The sequence below is a fragment of the Sorex fumeus genome, unplaced genomic scaffold (genome assembly GCF_029834395.1).
Source record: "Sorex fumeus unplaced genomic scaffold, SorFum_2.1 ptg000014l, whole genome shotgun sequence".
NCBI classification, from domain to species: Eukaryota; Metazoa; Chordata; class Mammalia; order Eulipotyphla; family Soricidae; genus Sorex; species Sorex fumeus.
In genome coordinates this window covers 23,627,109-23,645,660 of record NW_026606071.1, presented here as the reverse complement: position 1 = coordinate 23,645,660, position 18,552 = coordinate 23,627,109, and the positions used below count along the sequence as shown (strand labels likewise).

At 47.6% G+C, this 18,552-nt stretch overlaps 1 protein-coding gene across 1 annotated transcript in view; it reads right to left on the bottom strand.

The window, feature by feature from the left end:
* The window catches only part of NRP2 (neuropilin 2), a 118,041-nt gene that overhangs the window by 27,725 nt on the left and 71,764 nt on the right, over nucleotides 1-18,552 (bottom strand). Inside the window, exons 12-15 of the mRNA XM_056111614.1 lie at nucleotides 16,038-16,178; nucleotides 5,006-5,268; nucleotides 3,326-3,422; nucleotides 2,270-2,290 (exon numbers count right to left, since the gene is read on the bottom strand). Coding sequence (XP_055967589.1) covers nucleotides 2,270-2,290; nucleotides 3,326-3,422; nucleotides 5,006-5,268; nucleotides 16,038-16,178 — 522 coding nt within the window. The remainder of the gene's footprint in view (nucleotides 1-2,269; nucleotides 2,291-3,325; nucleotides 3,423-5,005; nucleotides 5,269-16,037; nucleotides 16,179-18,552) is intronic.

Here is an 18,552-nt window from a genome sequence, read left to right as displayed (position 1 = left end):
TCCCTGGGCACCCCTAAGCGCATCTCATAACTGCCTTGTAATTCTACGACCAACCTGCCAACAGTATGGAAACGGACCCTCTCCGTTCCCTGACCAAAACTCTGTTCCTCCATGACCTGGTGTTTTCTCCTGCCAAAGATGCTCACACAATCAATCCCCCAAGACAGCAATCCCTGGGCCGGCCAGTCGGTGCCATTCAGCACTGCCTTTGCTTAACCCTTCACCCGGCCCCGCTGGGAGCACACTGGAAATTCTTACCTTCAAGTCACTAAGCCCTGTGTTTACTTTGGCTAAATGAACACTGCAGCTCTGATGATGTTTTATTTATATATTTCTTACATGAGAACATGACTGGACTGTGAAGTCTCACAGTAAACACAGCCTCAAGGAGAGCACATGTGCCCTGGTTTGTTTATTCTTTGACGGAAGCGAAGCACTTAGCCACTGGGCTTGTCAGTCTGGGCCCCGGTGCGCGTGCCCACACAACAGTCATCGGGAGCCTTTCACCAGCCTCGCTTGGGAGCCGGGTGGGGGAGGGATCTCAACCACCAGAGAACCAGGTGAGCCAACAGAAGCAACAGGCTTCTCTTTCCCGGCAGAAACATTACCTTGGGTCCTGAAGGCTAGGACTTGAATTTAATTGTAATCCCAGGCACTCAGTTCTCCTTCCAATACTCCAGATTCTCCATGAACATAAATTCCAATACCAGTGCACACTGACATGCATGCATACACACTTTGCTACTTTAAAATGGCCCTGGCCAGTGTGTCGAGGGCTTCAGAGAGCCAAGTCAGGGTGAGAAAGAAAGAAAAAAAAGATACTCAGTGTCCATCTGTCCTTCCCAAGGGGGACCTCTCTCTTCCTCAGCTCTGGTCTTAGTGCTGAGGGCAATGAGTAGCAAATGAGCTAAGATGATTTGGAAGCACAGAGGGCGTGGAGGTGGCAAAGCAGGAATTCATCTCCATCTAACTAGGGGCTGGACAGATTAACGAGAGTGAAGATCAGTCTAGATTTCAGAAATAAAAATGACTTCCCTTATCTCTGAAGTGCTGTCACCTATGGGGAGAAGGCCCACCGGTGCAAATAAGGCATGGATGGCTGTTCTCACAATGGGTAGCAGCCACGGGCATAGGAGAACTCCCTGTCACCTGTCACTGGGCAGGCACCAGTGTCTCTGAGTGCTCATGTCCACTCAGGCCAACTGGAGCAAAGTGCTCTGAGCAGCTCTGCATGGAGAACCTGGGTGGGCCATCTGGGGCCTCAACTGCTTGCACTGCAAAGAGCATAAAATGCAAGACCCAAGGGGATGCAGAGTAGAACACACCCTCAGCCAAGGCTGCAGGCCCCCCTGCCTAGCCCCTGCATGAAGCCACCCATCAGGCTCTTTTCTCTTAGCTCTGCCTTCTGGTTGGTTCTTCATGGGAGGGAATAAGTCCTCTGCTGCGACTCAGTTCTGGGTTTAATATTCTTGTTATAATTTTAACATTTGGGTTTTGGAGCCACACCCGGCAGCATGCTCGGCTTAGTGCTGGCTCTGTGCTCAGGGATGGATCATTCCTAGCAGTGTCTGGATTGGCCACGTACAAGACCAGTGCCTGACTCCACGGACTGTCTCTCCCGCCTTCAGTTCTGAATGGGAAGTGCATGAGTTGAGCCCTCAAATCTGCCTCCTGGTCTCTGGGTCAGACACCACCTCCCACTTTTCCTGCTTCGGAGGGTCCCTGTGATTCTTCAGTTTTCTTCCCTCACAAAAACTGCCTGCCTCTGTCCCTCACTGAGGGCTGACAGAGACTGCTGCCTTGGTACCCTGCAGCTGGAAAGAAACCATCTTCAGGCCAGAATAAATCATTGCCACCTCATTTCACTTTTAATTTACTAGTGAAAATTTTTGTTGGTGGTGGTGTTCAGTCTTCCCGCAGCCTCTCCTTTCTCACCACTCATGCATTTTCAGCCTCATTGCTCCCCGTTGGACAATGCAGGGCTGAAAGGTTTATCTGTACCCTATTTGTCTCTATTATAGGTTTCTAAACTTTAATTAAACAAGAGACTTGAGGATCTCCAGCCCAACTTTCTCCAGCCTCTGCTGTCTGCTGATGTTGTTGGTGCCATCTAGTGGCAGGAAGGGGTGGCGTAAAACCAACTCTTGCGACATTCATCCTGTCAGAGGTTCAGCCCCTCCACCAAATCACATCAATCACATGGGGGGAAGGAAAATGCATGCAAAAAATAGAGAAACATATATATATTTTTTACCTTTAAAATTCTCACCTGCAAAAGCTGAGATGGGTTCTGGAAAAGAAGAAATGAAAAAATTGAGTTAGATTCTAGGAAGCAAGAATCTGGCAATGAAGGGGTGATAAAGATGACTTCTGCACTTTTGGGGGGAGGGCAGGGGAGGTCATACTGAAAGTGTCTCACCCTCTCCACAGGCTCTAGACCATGTCTAACACATCGTCATTGTGGGAGCTGGTGGTTGGGAGACATTCTCCAAGTTGCTTTGGAACAAAAGATCCTTTATAGAGTAACGGGTCCCCAAAGCATTGTAATCAGTCATTTACCACTGATTACTTTCTCAGAGCTGGGATTACTTTGAGATGCCCGGGGCCAGAGAGTTGCCTGAAAGGGACTAGGGTGGTCCCAGATGCTTCTGACATCATCAGGCTCTGACACACACACACACACACACACACACACACACACACACACACACCCCCGGGATCCCACGCCAAAAAAAGCACTCACAGTTATTATGGTCCCTTGGCTGATGGAGACCAAGCCTTGCCCCTTCCTACACATTCCTGTTGCTTTGGGGAATGTGTATGAGCTGGTCTGGGTACCAAGAGAGTCACTGGGGCACCATGCATGCATCTTAGATGGGCTGACTTCTCAGAGCTTGTGTCTAAGTGAACAGGGATGGGTGTCCTCCCTTTCCTGTTCCCCTGGTAGGCAGGACTTTATCCAACTACTGCCCTAGGGTCTTGGGTATGAGAAGTGTTAGCTTTAAAGCTGTACTAAAATCCTGCCTCACACACCACTGGTCGCCCTACAATTCACTCATGGGAAAGAGCTAGTTGGGTTAATTGTGTGATCACTCCAATATAACTTATGCACTATTTTTGCTCACGAGTGAAGGGCTTCCATTAAATCCGCCCAGCTTTCCCAGCATGTAATTCTGACTGGCAGTTGCTCTCGTCCTCTGGCATTTTCTTTGCTTAAAAGCCGGAGTCAGCTGATGAGGCCCCAGCACCCCAACTCTTGATATATTTAGTTCACAGCCCTTGATGTCTTATTAATAGAGTCACAGAGAGACAGACATTCACGTACCCATACAGTTCTCCAGTGGGACGTCGGTGCTAATTCGAATGTCATCAATAGCAATTTCTCCCGAATGTCCTTTTCCAATAACGCCTTCAAATACAATCTAGAAGCCAAAAGCACAAGAGCGGTGGTTAACTGAGCTTCCTCAGACAGTGCAAAGATTTTTCCAACCTCCTATTAACTGTAGTTTCAAATGTGTGTGTATGTGTGTGAGTTACTATACACCTGGCACGCATCTGTTGGCCACATGGCTATGGCACTTGAGATCTTAATTTAAAAAGAGTTGGTTCCAATCAAATGCATATTTGAGGGGATAAATATGTATATAACAAGGTGATGGATATTGTTGTCCAGTAACGAGAATGTATTGATCAAAAGGACCACAATCAGGGTAAGTTTACGGGAAGGCTGAGATTTCCCTAGCAATTCTTGAGGCTGTTTTCTCATAAATCGTTCAAATGACCAAGGCAGGTATTTGAAATCTAGGTGAACACAGCAGGTGGGGGTGAGGTAAGCAGTATATAGTCCACAGGTTTGGAGGGTCCTGGATGGGAGTGGGGGTGAGAAGGCAATGAGGTCTTACTGGGGTATTCCAACCAGGAGGGGAAGTGATTTACCCTGAATAAAACCTGATAGGACAAGCCCCCATGGCTAGAGAAACTCACCACAGAGGGGGTGAGGCAAAAAAAGGCAAAGGAGAGTTTCCAATTGAAGGTACTCAGGTTTTAAATTGGGAATGCATGGCAGTTGGGGTCGAGGCGAGGTGCTGGGCGGGCGGTGCTCTCTGGTGTTCTTCCATCCTGGAGAGTGACCACAGTCACACACAGAGAGATCTTCGCTCTGTGGTCTCCAAGCATTCCTCACTCTTGCCCTTCCCAGGTTCTCTCTGCAAACTAGCACATGTCCTCTGGCAAGCGGAGCAAGCAGTTGGCTGCTGCCGCGGCCATCTGCCGCTGCTCCTCATCTGGGGAGGAGCAGGTTAATGCTTTGGCTGGTTCTCAGTCACCTCTTCCTTTGCATGTCTCCTTCTACCCAAGTTTCAGTCAACTGTGCATACCCATCTGCGCCTCAGTCTCTCTCGCGGTGGGGCAGAGATAAAAGAAACTCAACTTGCACAGGGCTGAAGGCAGAAGTGACGCATTTCCATCTCTCTGGTCTGCTGGTCACAGTGACCAGCACCTCCACGCCTGGCCTGGCTGTGTTCACATTTGCTAGAAAGGGTCTGGGCAGCAGTCCTCCCCTACCCGCTCCTCCTCCTGTGGTCTGAGGGGCTCTCCCCTAGTCTGTAAAGGGTTTGTTTATGTTCCTTCCCCTTAGCTTCTGTGTCCCTTTGTGAGCTTCCCTGATAGCAATCTAAACTCCAATGAAGAGAAGAAACATTTGTTGGAGAAGATTTCTACAATATAAAAGGCAATAGGAGGAACAAAGACCCAAGTCTGGGTGGAGAGATAGGCACATTCTGAATAACAAATAAGAGTGTCATTTAGTTGCCATGGCAACCTGTGGAAACACAATGAAAACAGCAGTGCTTAACCACGTTCTCTAATGATGAATGGGCATGGCCCTTTTGAAATACTGAAATGCGGGTGGGTAGGATGGCACCCACCGGGTACCTGAGGTGTGTGTGTTGGGGGGCGAGGTGGGGGTGGGGGAGGGGTGCATGGAATCTTCACACCATCATCACACCTGATACTCCATGTCATAGCTGGGCAGGGTGACCCGCCCATGTCTCCACTCGCTGCCCTGGTCCTCGCGGATCATCCAGAGAAGTTTGCTCTCCTGGCTGGCTTCGCGCACCACCTGCAGCGCCAGCCCGCGGCTGCCCGTGGCTTGGTACTGGAACTCCAGGCACACGGTGCTGCGGGGCAGGTGCACGGGCGGGCTGATGAGGCGTGCGTACTGGCCCTCTCTCCTGCTGTCACTCTGCAGCCGCAAGAAGTTCCGGTCATCTGGGTGGACACAAAGCCAAACAGGTTTCTGGTGAATACTTGCGGAAAGTCACCTGTAGGCAGTTGGGGTCAGAAATTGGACTTTTACCTCGTTCTTGTTCTTCAAAACCCTTTAGTGCCTGAATCCCAATGCTGGAAGCCTCATCTTTTATCTCTTCATCCTCTGTCTTCCTGCCTATTTCTCTGCCTCACTTATCTTAGCACCACTTATCCACAGGGTACTTGGTACCTTAAGTGTTGTTGGCTTGCATCTTCCAGGATTCTAGATAGAGGGTCAGACCCCAAGCTTATTCATCATGGCATACCCATAGCAGCAAGGCAGTCTAACAAACTGAAATCTAAGGGAGCAATTTCTAGATGTGAGACCCCATGACTTGATTGCCAGACTGGCCAAGTGGTTTATGTATGCTTCAAGCCTTTGTCATCTTGGCTGAACTCTGTCCAAATGAAGGGTATCTAAAACCCTCTCTCCTCTGAGATCATGAGAGGCCTGGACTCCGGTGACCACTACTCCAAAGTCCAGCATTGACTTCAAATAGAACCTGCATTGATGACTGAGCAGGAACGGTGCAGGCGGGTGACAGCCCTGTCTGGAGAGGATTAAACTTGGCTTTCTGCATAGAACCAGACCAACACAGCTAAAATGATAACAGGCATTGTTATCAGTGCCCATAATAACTATCTGTGTTATCATAGGCACATGCCTAGCAGAGAAGCTAGGCATGTTGGAAAATTATGGCTGTCCTCATCCAAAGGTTTGGGAATCGGCCTTCTGAATGAGATAAGGTGTGGAGGCCTATGTTCCTACTTGTTGGCAGACCCCAGGCCTTTCCCAGTGAGAACCTGCACCTGCAAATCCTACTGTGTGGGAGGAGGCTGGCCATGGGTGTGAGAAGAGGCATTTGTGAGGGAAATCTGTTTTTTTTTTTTTTTGGCCTTGAACCATCTTATGCAGAACATTTCTGCAAGATGGCAGAACATGTTGGCACCAAAGTCCTGGAAGCTTTTCTCCTTCTCCTTCTCCCCCTCCACTTCCCTCTTCTCTTCCTTTGTCTCCTTCTTCTCCTCCCCTTCTGTGTGTGTGTGGAGGGGTATGGGACCAACCTGGCAGTGTTCACAGGTTATTTCTTACTCTATTTTCAGTAGTTACTCCTGGTGGTGCTCAGGGGACAATGTGGGGTGCTGGGGATAGAACTGGGATCAGTCACATGTAATCCATGTGCCTTCCCTGTGTACTATCTCTCCAGACCCATCAGAGAGCTTTCTTATCCAAAGGCACTGTGAATAGTCTGGGCTTATCAGGGAAGGACAGAGGGCACTTGGGGCTTCTCTGGATCTGGACCATAGTTTGTTGATTCTTCTAATATCCTTCTAGTGAGTCTGAACCTAACCTCATCCTTTTTTCGGGGCCTAGAAATAGTTCCCTCCCTTCTCCCACCTTTATTTTCTTCTCTGTTTTTCAAGCCTCTTTGGAGGTAGGTTCTCCACCATGACTTCTCCAAAAGCTATGCCCACTGGTGTCAAACTAGACAGTATTAGGATATAGGGATGGGATCACAATCTGTGTCTCCTCAACATCCAAGCCAGGCTGTTCCCATATCCCACCACAGAGTCCTTTTCAAAGCCAAAGGAGACCAGATACCCAGGTCACTGTCTACCAGAGCATCTTAATGACGGTGACCTAGAAGGCAGAGACAGTGGTGTCACAATCAGACACTCAAAACGCTTCTAAACAGAAGATCCCCCCACCCCGGTCTTATTACTTCTACTATTAATGATGATAATCATGTCATAGTTGCATAGCGCTTTCTAAGTTAGAAAACACCTTGCAAGCATTATTTCACTCAAGTCTCACTGTATGCTTGTGATCTACGTCTCATTACTTGGTACATAAAGAAGAAACAGTGTCACTTCCAAGATGGGGAAGCAGAGCAGAGAGGCAATGGTTTCCTCCCTTTGCACAGTGACTTCTTCACTTTAACTGGGTCCCAAGTACCTTGCCCTATGCCCAAAGCAAACTGGCTGCCCCTGAGGTGTCCTGATCCCTTTTCTCCTACCTGTAATCCTGCTCTAGTCTCGTCTCAGCAATCCATCTCACTTGCTAGCTCTTCTCTTAACCGTTCTGACACATGCACCATTAATTTCCCTCTTCCCTGAGCCACTAGAGCATCTACTCTCTATACCACTGATTTGACCTTGTTTCTAAAAAAAAAACCTTGAGGCCATTTTTCATGCATGTCAGCAGGTTACCACCCACTGCCTTGCACTATCATTGAACTGTCTCACTGTTAGGAAGAGAGAGAGGGCAGGGAGGAGGTTCTGGTTTTACAAGTACAAGGGTTAATATTGCTTCTGCTGCTCCTAGATAGTATCACCTATACACTATTCTTCAGAAAATTTGGTTCCAGTGAATGAATAAATGAATGACAAATACAAGGGTCAGGGGTATTCCAAGGCTCCATATTGGAAACAAGGATAGATGGACAGTCAGTCAATTACAAATATCTCCTCAGAGGTCCTTCTCACCAACAAACCATTTCGGCGGTGAGGAAACCAAAGAATAACAGAGCACCTGGTGAGCCATCAGCCATGACCACCTCTATGACTGTCTGGCCCCCAACATGCAGGTTGTTCTGATCCCACGTGCCCATTATTTTTAAGTCCTTGCTTTTTCCTCCTTGTAGAGAAAGGAAATCGTATTTTTTAGGGATTAATATTCAGCCTTCTTCCTTCACAGTTTCACAAAAAAGACCCACTCGCTGCCTGAAAATTGCCTGGCAGAAATACTGTCACTTGTGTGAATTTACATTCTTAAGCAGCAGGGGAATCACAGCATCACGGTTAGAATTTAGTCAGTGAAATGTGTGTGGCGCTGTCAGGAGCTGGGTTGATTGGATTTGTATCTGGGTCTGTTCTGTTTACCCATCCTGTGACGAAAACTTTAGGCCCAAGGAGGCCCAAGGTTTCACCGACTGTCTCTCCGGGCTCCCAGACAGCTCCTCGCCTCTCCTTGAAGCTCCCTCCCTGGCCTTCCCCTCCCCCTCTCAATAAGATGATAATCACTAGGCATGATTTAAAGGTCCACTGGAAGACTGGGGAGTTAATGCCGGTGGCGTGCTAAGCACGAGCAGCTGAAGGATCATAATTCAGTGCTGACATCTGAGCTAATCCACTAGTTTGCAGAATCTCAAGACAAGCAGGCCTCTGCATTTCACTTAGTTAAATCATTTGTGCCCCACTTGTCTGGTAAGTGCTAGGAGCTCAAGGGAAGAAAGATGATATGTAAATTTAAGGAATTAGCAGTAGACATCAGTCAGGGGGAGATGCTGAGATGCAAGACTTGTCACTGAGTGTGGCCTGATTCAAAGCAGGACATCAGGAAGGTTCCTACCAGGAACAGCCCTGGGGCAAAGGAAAGGGGGAGATCCACTGTGTGCCAGGCATTGTGCTGGGGAGGCCTGGATGGGGGGACGAGGTGCCTTCTCCCAGGGTCTCTGTGAAATCTAGTTGTTAGGAAATAAGTGATTCTTTTCTTTCTTTAAAAACAAATTTTTTTTAATTGTCTGTTTTTTAGGCCATACCTGGCAGTGCTTTGGGCTTATTCCTGGCTCTGCACTCTAGAATCACTCCTGGCAGGCTTGGGGCATCACATGGGATGCGGGGATCGAACCTAGGTCAGCCACATGCAAGGCAAGCTCCCTACTCATTGTATTATCTTACCAACCCTGTTTTCCATTTTAAATCCCTAGAGATATAGAAGCTCCAAGAACTGAAGCAGTTTCAGAGACTGTTAGCAACAGAAGTAGTGTGTGGACAGAGCAAAATCGCTGATGCATGGCATTCCTCAGGGCTGGCACCCAGGCCCAGTGCTCCCTAACCTTACGTAGCTCGGTCTTTCCATCTGTAGGCTGGGTGCGATAAAGCAGGGCTGCCTCAGACCCATGGGGAGTAGGCAGGAGGAGAGGTGTAAAGCGATTCACATGGTAAAGAGGAGCCAGAAAACTCAAGAAAAGCCCGCAAGCATATGTGCTAGGCTGGTCACCAGACACAGTACCTCCAAAACTCACCTTTATAGTAACTGAGAAAAAAGCAAGGCAAAAAAAGCATCAATAGTCTGGGAAGGCCAGTCGGGGACTCCAAAGGAAGTAGGTACGGCTTGACCTCAGTGCAGTAACCACGTTTACCAGAGTAAGACAGTTCTCAGACTCATCCACACCTCAGAAACCAGGCAGCTCCCTGTTGTGCATGGGACCCTGCTTACCACATGTTTCCTGCCAATCTGCCGTGGAGGAAATAAAATAATGCCTGATCCCGGAATGCACGTGGGATCCCAGGAGACAGCCCTGAGCAGGGCAGCCCTGCTGCCCGGGAAGTGCAGGGAGAGCACGCGGTGAGAACAGCTGTCCACGCCTTGCTCTCAAGTCTCCAGAGAAGGGGCTTCCACAGGCCATGTCGGCCGTGTGTTTTCTGGGTCATAACCCTAACTGTCAGGAACATCTTAGAATGGGTTTTAAGTTTGTATGCTGTCATGTAGACACATGTCCTCCTCCTAGCCCTGATGGAGCACAGCCAGTTTCTGTCCTCTGACTGAGGAACGTTTTCAGTCATGAGGAATTAAGAGGCTCCATTCACTTCCTCAGGAAACACAACCCTTGCCCCTTGAAATGTGCACATTCCAGGCCTTGAAGGGGTTAGATCCCCACGAGTCCTTTTTCAAACTAAGAGCTTTAGGATTTTTTTCAGTCATGGCACCTGCATATGAGCTGAGAGTGAAACACCCGCTGTAAGTGAAGCTGATACTTCTGGAACATTGCAATTATGGCCCACCACTGCCAAGCAGAGGTAGTTTGAAGCACACAGCAACTGTTGATTACTCGACACAGCAAAGGGTTGCCACGGCATGGGGCTGGAAGTCAACTGATTTACCAAGACTTAAGGAAAAGTCTTCTGGATGGGCAAAGAAGTTGACAGAACATGACACCTGACCGGCTGAGCACCAACCCTGCCTTCTGGAGGCCATCTCTGCTTTCTTCAGCTGATGGTAGTGATGCTAGCAATGGACAGCTTCCAACAAAGAGAGTGGGAAAGGAAATATGCTCAGTTGCTGAAAGAGAACGAAGAAATGTGTACCAGAGATAGAATCCCCCTTCTCCCAGACCTGACATACTTGGGAGGCAGCCTGTTAGATCCTTGACTCAAAACAGCTGTTGTTGCCCATGATACAGGAAAAACAACCCCATGGGGATGGACAACAGGATTTCCAAAGAGCAGAGAGGAAGTGCAGAGGACAGGGTCACTCAGGCGTCTTAACTGGCTGTTGTTCCTAGAAAGGGTCTCCTGACATTTCACCTGGCGATTTACCACTGCATCCGGCTTCAGCTGTGTAAGGGCTAAGTGAACACGTGACAGTAGTTGGGGCAGCAGCAATGGAATCAACTCTGTCCACACCTTACCGAACCCTGAAATAAATCACCAGTTTGATCTTCTTGGCTAGTGCAAAGCCAAACACACCATCTGTCCAACACACACATCTCCAGGCTAGTATCTACCCTCCTACTACCATCTGAGAGAATGCTCAGAGCTGTAGGAGATAAGACTCATTGTATAGGTCATGATTAAAACATGAGTCAGCCTCTCCACCAGCCTCCCAAGGTCGTTGTTTCTATGTTAAGGTTCTCAAATGAACAATCAGTTAAGGGAAACGGTTGACTTTGGGTGTTTCAGCTGGATGTTTTCCAGGTTGATAATTGACCATTTTGGGGATATTGAGGTTGTGGATCTGCTCTCTGTAGGAGACTACTGAAAGCTGTTTCGAGGTATGTCAGTTTCCAAGCAGTTTTGCAATTGAGGCCATGTTGTTATCATCTTGCCCCTTTGTTATCAAGGACCTACCTCATGGCTGGTGAACTTGACAAATCATGACTATCAGGAAAATGAAAGCTAGGCTTTTCTCTCCTGTTGTCTTTTATTCTACAGTGCCACAGTCTTTTTCTTCTTTTCCTTAAAGAAGGACTTATCTTTTCCAATTGAATTGATGCCTTGAATATTAGTTTCCTTTTAGCCAGGCTGTTCTTGGTCTTTAATTATCTCACCGTCTAAGCTCCAGAGCTTCCTAACTTGGTGTTTACAATGGCTGCCAAGCCCCAGCCAAACCACAGCAACCTCTTTCTGAAGCTATTTAAGTGAATGCCAATCCAGTATCTCACCTATGGGGAAGGTCTTCTGAGTTCAGAGAGTTGCTTTGTATTCAGAGTCACTCCTTGTTCATCACCAAACATCAAGTCCATTGCAAGCAAGTTCATTCATCAATTATTTTCCTGGATTTCTCTGTAACCATCAACCCTGACCGGACTATCCCTATTTACCCTTCTTAAGTGTATGTCCCACAGAGATTCACAGCCCTAGTTCTCCCCCTTACTGGAGTGTATTCAATGCCCCAAATGGCATCACAGCAGTCTCAATGAGAAGTTAACAAGTGTATATTTCCATTTGATGAACAAGCTACTCTTTGTAAAATCTGAACATTTCAAAACTTTGGGATGCTTGACTTAACTCTATTTAAGCTTTATTTTGAAGCAAAGTAAAGGCTCTGATCTCTCAATCCAATAAATACATATATGTGAGGCCGACTTCTGCTCCATTGTCTCAGAAATGATGCAAACTTTCAATTTAGCTCTGTCTGTTTCCTTTATATCATTTCCATCATCTGAAGTTATTAAAATGAAGTTAAGTCTGTAATCACAGATCACAAGGTTGACAAATGTCTAAAGAGCACACATTTGGAGAGATCATACACTCAAGCATTCTGAAGTGGATCTGGTGTAATATCTTTGATCTCTAGTCTTCCTGTTTCATTCCTGAAAACAATTGGAATTTCTAGTATTTCTTTTTCATTCCTGACAATTTATTGGTATTTTTGTATTACTTGAGAAGTTCTTTTCTGACAGAATGAAAGAGCTCCTATACCACCGAATACTGAGTTATGTGCTTATTTTATTATGGTTGCTCATAGAGGCAGAAAGGCATATGACAAATCCGTCAGTCACTGAACATTCCCACCAAAGGACCAAGAGGAGTCATAATCTTCTGATGACTTGCTTCCTCTTTGGAACTGAACTAGGGAACATCGCAGCAGTAAGGGCCCCTGGAGGTAACTCACTCTCATGTTAATGTCATAAAGACCCTCAGCAGAGCTGACCAAACCAACAGTTTGTAATGATCACATGTCCATTATCTGTTTTCTCTAGCACTGGAAATGTGGCTAGTGTGATGGAGGAAGTGTAGTTTTAGTTGTACTTAATTTTATTGAATTAAATAAAAACCAAAAGCACTATATGACTTAGTAGCTGCCATATAAACCAATGCAGCTCTAAACAGCAGCCTCACGATATCACCTCAAAACAGGTTGGCTTTGTCCCTTATAGACCTGAATCTCCTCTTCAGAATAGTGTATGACTAACACACTTGATGATGTCTATTGAAAACACAGCAGCTCCCATTGGGGAGACACTTTTCCTTGTGTCATTGCCACTACAGAGAAAAGGCAAAGTGGCCTCTGGAACATGGGAGAGACTTCTCTGAGTCACAAGGGGTCACTGAGTTTTGAACAGGGTCCCCAGGGAGTGGGAAGAACACACGCCAGGCTTCTAAGCCATAAGCAAAGAGCTAAAAAAAGAAATTCTGAGTGGCTTGAAAGAACTAGCTTGAAAAACAAAAACAGTGGAATGAAACCAGTGGGTGTCTTGTCTGCCTTAAGCAACCAACACTGCTCGCCAAAAGAACACAACTAATTGCTTACTTAAAAGGAAAAGAAAAAACGAAAACACGAGAAGACAACTAAATCAGAAACTATCTCAGGAATGTATGTTGTTTCCACAGACACTTCAAATAGCCCTTGTGTGATATTTCAACACGGACGTTTCTTCTTCTTTCCTTCCTCCTTTCTCTCCCATCTCTCTACTCCCTCTCTACTTGACAGAGACACCTTCTCTTAAATTAATTAGCTCTGTTTGGTCTCCAATCAGAATGACAAGCAGATGGCACACTTCTGGCCCGGAGCAGACTGACCTCTGCTCTGTGGAGGGGCAAAGTGTAGGTGCCGCAGACAGCTCTCAGGTTGGGCCTGGAAGGTCCACTGACTGAACCATTAGCATTTGCCCTGCCCCTAAGCAAGCACAGCTGTTTCCTCTCTCCCAACTGCTCCCCACAGGGCCCCATTTTTTTTTTCTCCAAGAAAGGACCACCCGGAACAGAAAGGGCTTTCTATCCTCTCTCACTTAGAGCCTGGCATCCAGTCTTGGAGGAGAAGGGAATTGGGAAACAAGCAGATGATTTTTTAAATCATCTGAGAAGAGGGGAAGGGCACAGAGAACAATATTATGATTTTGCTTTCTCGAGGCAGGTTACAAGTGCCACTTTTCCCAACTTCAGGGACTCCTCTGGAAAAGGAAAATAATTATTTTCCTTCTCAATATCTTAAGGGAGAAGTAACATTAGATCGAGCAGTTCCTTATGGCCTTAATTTTCTTTCTGTCCCCATCCATTTAGCCAAAGGTTGGAATTGTGCCTGCTGTGTGAGCTGGCTCTGAAAGGCCCTCCCAAACCGCAGGGTGTAATGAATCAACTGGAATGAGGACAAGGACTAGAATTCCCAACCAGTAGCCAGGTCGCCTGGCAGGGCCTGCAGGTGAGGGCAGGAGGCGGGGGACGGGCGGTAACAAACACTGGGGTCCAGTGGAGAATAACATAAGTTCTCCTTGAAGATCACTTGCTAACTGGTGGCTCAGGAACAATTGTTTGGAAGAGTGGAAGGTGGGGGCAGGAGTTATTAGAAAGAACCAGAGGGAGATGCTGAATATGAGCCAGAAAAATCTTTAGATGCAGTGTTGTCTTTAATCCCCTGTCTCTGCTAAGCTGCCCCTGATTTACCACACACACACACACACACACACACACACACACACACACAATGAAGACACAAATCACACACACAGACTCAAGTCAAACATGCACAACCTACCCATAAGACCTACTTGTAAGCTGCATATCTGCGAACATATATACAGCTACACACATAGTAAAGCACACACAAAGAAACATGAACACCTTCAGAAAGAAACAAAAGCTCAGCAACGCACACACTCCTAGCCCATGATTCTATATAAGCACTCTGCATACATACATGAGCATATACCCCACAATCCTGCGTTATGTTCAGATTTTTTTAAAGGGAGGGGGCAAAACAACCAATTAATTGGGCCAAGTCTCAAAGGGGAGGAAATGAAATGAAAAATCCAGGCTGGGTTATAAAAATAAGTCTTTTTTTTTTCACCAACATGCAGGAGGCTCATTATATTAATTAAACATTATTGCAGTGAAGGAGAGGGGGGAGGGTGATTAAGGCTGGGATGAGGGTAAGTGTTCTCTCTTGTTGCCCGGGGCTGTGGTGATCTTCAGATATTAATCTCTCAGAGCACTCCAAAGCTGAAGAGATAAACACTTGAAATATGAAAATGTTTTTCTCCAGAGCAGACGCTGTGGCCCTCTGGGAAAGGACTCTGGGCTATGTGGGGAGGTCGGCCCTCAGCGCTCTCCAGGGGCCTGCCCATTACTGTCCCCTGGGTGGAGTGGCAGCAGAACCCCTGCAGAGGGGGTGGCCCCTCCCTTCTTTCATGCTGTCAGGAACACTTGATCTACTCATTCCCGGAATTAACCCTTTTCCTCTAAATCCTTCATCCAGGTCCACAGGTCTAGTGAGGGGGTGTGGGAAAACGGAAAGCTAATGAGTAGTGTGAGGGGGCCACTGGGTAACAATCTGTGAGAGGCAACTGCTAAATGTTCTGCAATTGTAGAAGCTAGTTGCTCCATGCCGTTATGATCAAAAATCAAGTTAGAGAAAGCAACGTGAAATAATTCCTATGAAAAACTCAAGGTGATAAAATCTCAGAAGTCCACACTTCCTCGCTATTTTAAGACATTTCCCTGGTATCCATGCTCAAGTTATTCATGGAGTGAAAAAAAACAACAACAACACTGAAAGTCATGTCACCACACTTCTCAGCGCTGCCCCAATGACGCCATGTCGGTATCTCAGACTCAGCCACAGTGAGTGTTTGCGCCACTGAAGTGGCAAATATTACCAAGCAGTTTTCAAAAAGATTCCCTAGAGAACTGCTTATTAAATACTCACCCCAGTGAAAGAATGTGACCATGGAGAGAACAAACAGTGCCCGCCTCTACCTGCTCGGAAGGGCCACCTGTTGACCCTCTGTGTCAACAATGCCCAGGACAAGCTTCTGAATCCGGCTCTCTGAAACCCAAAGGGGTGGCTTAACACTCCTGAAAGGGTGGGCAGTCCCCCTCTCCTGGAGGCCACTGGGCAGCCCTACTTGGCACTCGTGGGTGTGGTAGTCACTGTCTCCCTACTTGGCTGGCTACCACAGCCATGTTGGCCGCTGAGAAGGCTCAGAAGGGGGACTCTTGTATCCTCTCAAACCCCTTTAGGTCACTGCCCAGCTTGGCAGGGATGGAGACAGCCAGCGTTGTAGGGACACAGAGACAGTCTGAGCCCACCTCTTGGCAGCTCTCAGGGCCTCTTTCTCGCTCCTCTTTCTTTTCTCTTTTCTCCCTCTCCTCCTCACCGCTTCCAGACTGGACTGCCATTACGAGAAAAAAGGGCAGAAGATGACTTTGTGGTGAGAAGAAGGGAGGCTTGTGAGGGAACCGAGAAAACCTAAACACTTTCCCCTCGGAACCCAAAGCGGACTCACCTGGAAACGTCCTGTCGTTGGGGCTGGAGGGGCTGGTCGAGGTGCTCCGGAGCCACTTGGCGTGGTCATACATCCAACCGCAGGGCTCCTCCGGAAAGTCAAAGTTGCAGTTGAATCCTGAAGGCAGCTGCAAATCTTTGTCTGAAAAAAATGTAAAAGGGGGCAGGGAGGCAAAGGCAGGCACATGAAACAGGTTCCGAGAACAGCCGTCCTGTGCTCCCTTTCAATGGCTGGCAAGGCCTAAGCAGCAGGAGAGAAAGCAGTGACTCCCTCGCTTATTCACTGGACGCCTCTTGGCGGTGGCAGGCTCTCGGGTCAGCCTTTGGTCTCATCCTTCCCAGGCCCGAAAGCCAAGTCTGCCAGTGGTTCCCATAGTAAGCAATTATAAATGAGGCCACCAAATGGCTTCAGGCTCTCATCCGCCTCTCTGTCCACCTTGGAGAGCAGACAAATGGGAAAATGGCTGTTCCCTCAATGCCAGAGGAGAATGTCTCCCCACAGCCTCAGTGGAGGGCTGGCTCCTGCCAACCTAGCTCTCAGAAGGGATGGGACAACCCATTAGCATCCAGGGAGGCTGAAAGGCTGGGGAGGTGCCGGGCAGGGAGGACAAAGTGACCTCAGAAAACAAGGAAGACTTGTCTGCCACCCTTCACCTCTCTGGGAGAGCCTCTGGTTTGGAGCCTGCTCTGCTCAGCACCCCCATGAAGAGGCACCACCAGGCGGGTGATTTGGCATGTGAGGAGGAGACAAAGGTGCCAGACCAGCCGGCTGCTGAGCTCACTGCACAGGGAAGAAGAATAATTGCATATGGCTCTTCAGGCCAGAATCCCGGAATGCTTTTTTTTTCCCTTTCTGGAAATCTAACTGCTCAGTGGTTTGTTTCATCTGTGGGGCCATTTCACTGCATGGGCCAGAAGATGAAACCTCAAGTTTCTTTTGAGTTTCCACCCAGTTCTCAAAATTCAGTATGCATGGATGCCAAAGATGTGATGAGGGAATGAAGGTCGGGGTGCACATAAGGGATGGAAAAGAGAAGAAATGGGAGCCCAGATCTGGATGCTCCGTCAGCAGCGGGAACAACAGCAAAATGCTGGCTGATCCTGAGAGCAGAGAGGAAGTGGGGTCCTCGGGCTTCTCAGTTCCTTTCTCAGGGCTCTCTGAGAGAATTTCTGGAGGGGGGAAGCTCAGAACATAGTTCTGCCCATGAGGAAGTCAACAGGAAGCAGCAACCTAGTGGAAAACTAGATCAGGGGTGTGGATGAGGAGGGCTCCCCTCTTAGGGGAGGGCTCTGCTGGCCTTGGGGGCACATTACCACGAGGTGTTGTTTGTTGCCTCCCCTCCTTGGGAGAACGTATAATGTTTGCCCACTCTTGGCCAAAGTCAGCCTGAGCGGAGGAGAAACACATGGAATCTATTATAGAACCATCAACCTGTGGCTTGGATAAGTCCGCCCTTTGCCCTCACCATTCTCTGTTCCCGACAATTTCTGGATTTCTATTTTTCCATTGAAAAATATGGAGTAATTCAATAGGCCATAATTCCTCTCTAATGTTTACATGCGCACTGTATCTCAGGAACCAAAATCCACAAAGAGATCTTTTGCAAAGGAAAAAGAGAGAGAGAGAGAGAGAAAAAAAAGGGAGAAACCACCAAAGCAACCTCAAATGAAAGTCGCCCGCCACTATAAAAGGGGAAATGAGATGAAACTTCTGAATGTTTGCAGCAGAACCCTGAAATTTGCTTTTGGATGGCCTTTTAGTTCGAACGCCCCTCCTCCCGCCCTCCACCAAGCTAAGCCTACTAATCCAATACCGTATATTCATTCCCTATGCATTCCCCGTTTGGCTTTTGACTGCCTTAAACATATTTTGGAAGATTCCCCAAGTCTCTTTCTTTCATTAAAAAAAAAAAGAAAGAAACCCCCAAGTTCATTAAAATGTCAAATTCTGTATTCAACTAACCCTGACCAATAGTGTCCTCCCCCCACCCACACAATATACAAAAGCACATTCTTAAAAGCATGTGCGTTAAATTATCCTTTCGCGGCCCCACAACTTCAGCATTTCTTCTTGGCTCCCCTCCCGTACTTCTTTGTAGTGTGTTGTGGAGCCGCACGCCAGCGCACCCTTCTTCCCGCTGACAAGTGGCCGAGCCCAGGGCTTTGGGCCACTTCTCTAGAGACCCACTGACTTGCTGCTCCCACACTCTCTCCCCACCCTTCCCAAGTCTCTTTGCCAATCTTGCCTCATTTTGTTTAATGGACATTTAATAATGATCAGTAATTTACTGTAAATTGAGGCTGTCGAGCTTTAAGTTCTAGCCAAAAATGCCAGGTGTTCCCAAATTTGTGGTTTCTTCGTGAAAGGCCTCACACTCGGTAACCTCGGCAGTAGGAGTCTTACAAAAAATGTGATGGACTTTTAGGTTCTGCCAATGACTGCCGCTTATCTCACTTGGACATCTTTTCTTTCACTGGGATACGTTTAGAAGATGCAATGAAAGGAGAACAGATTT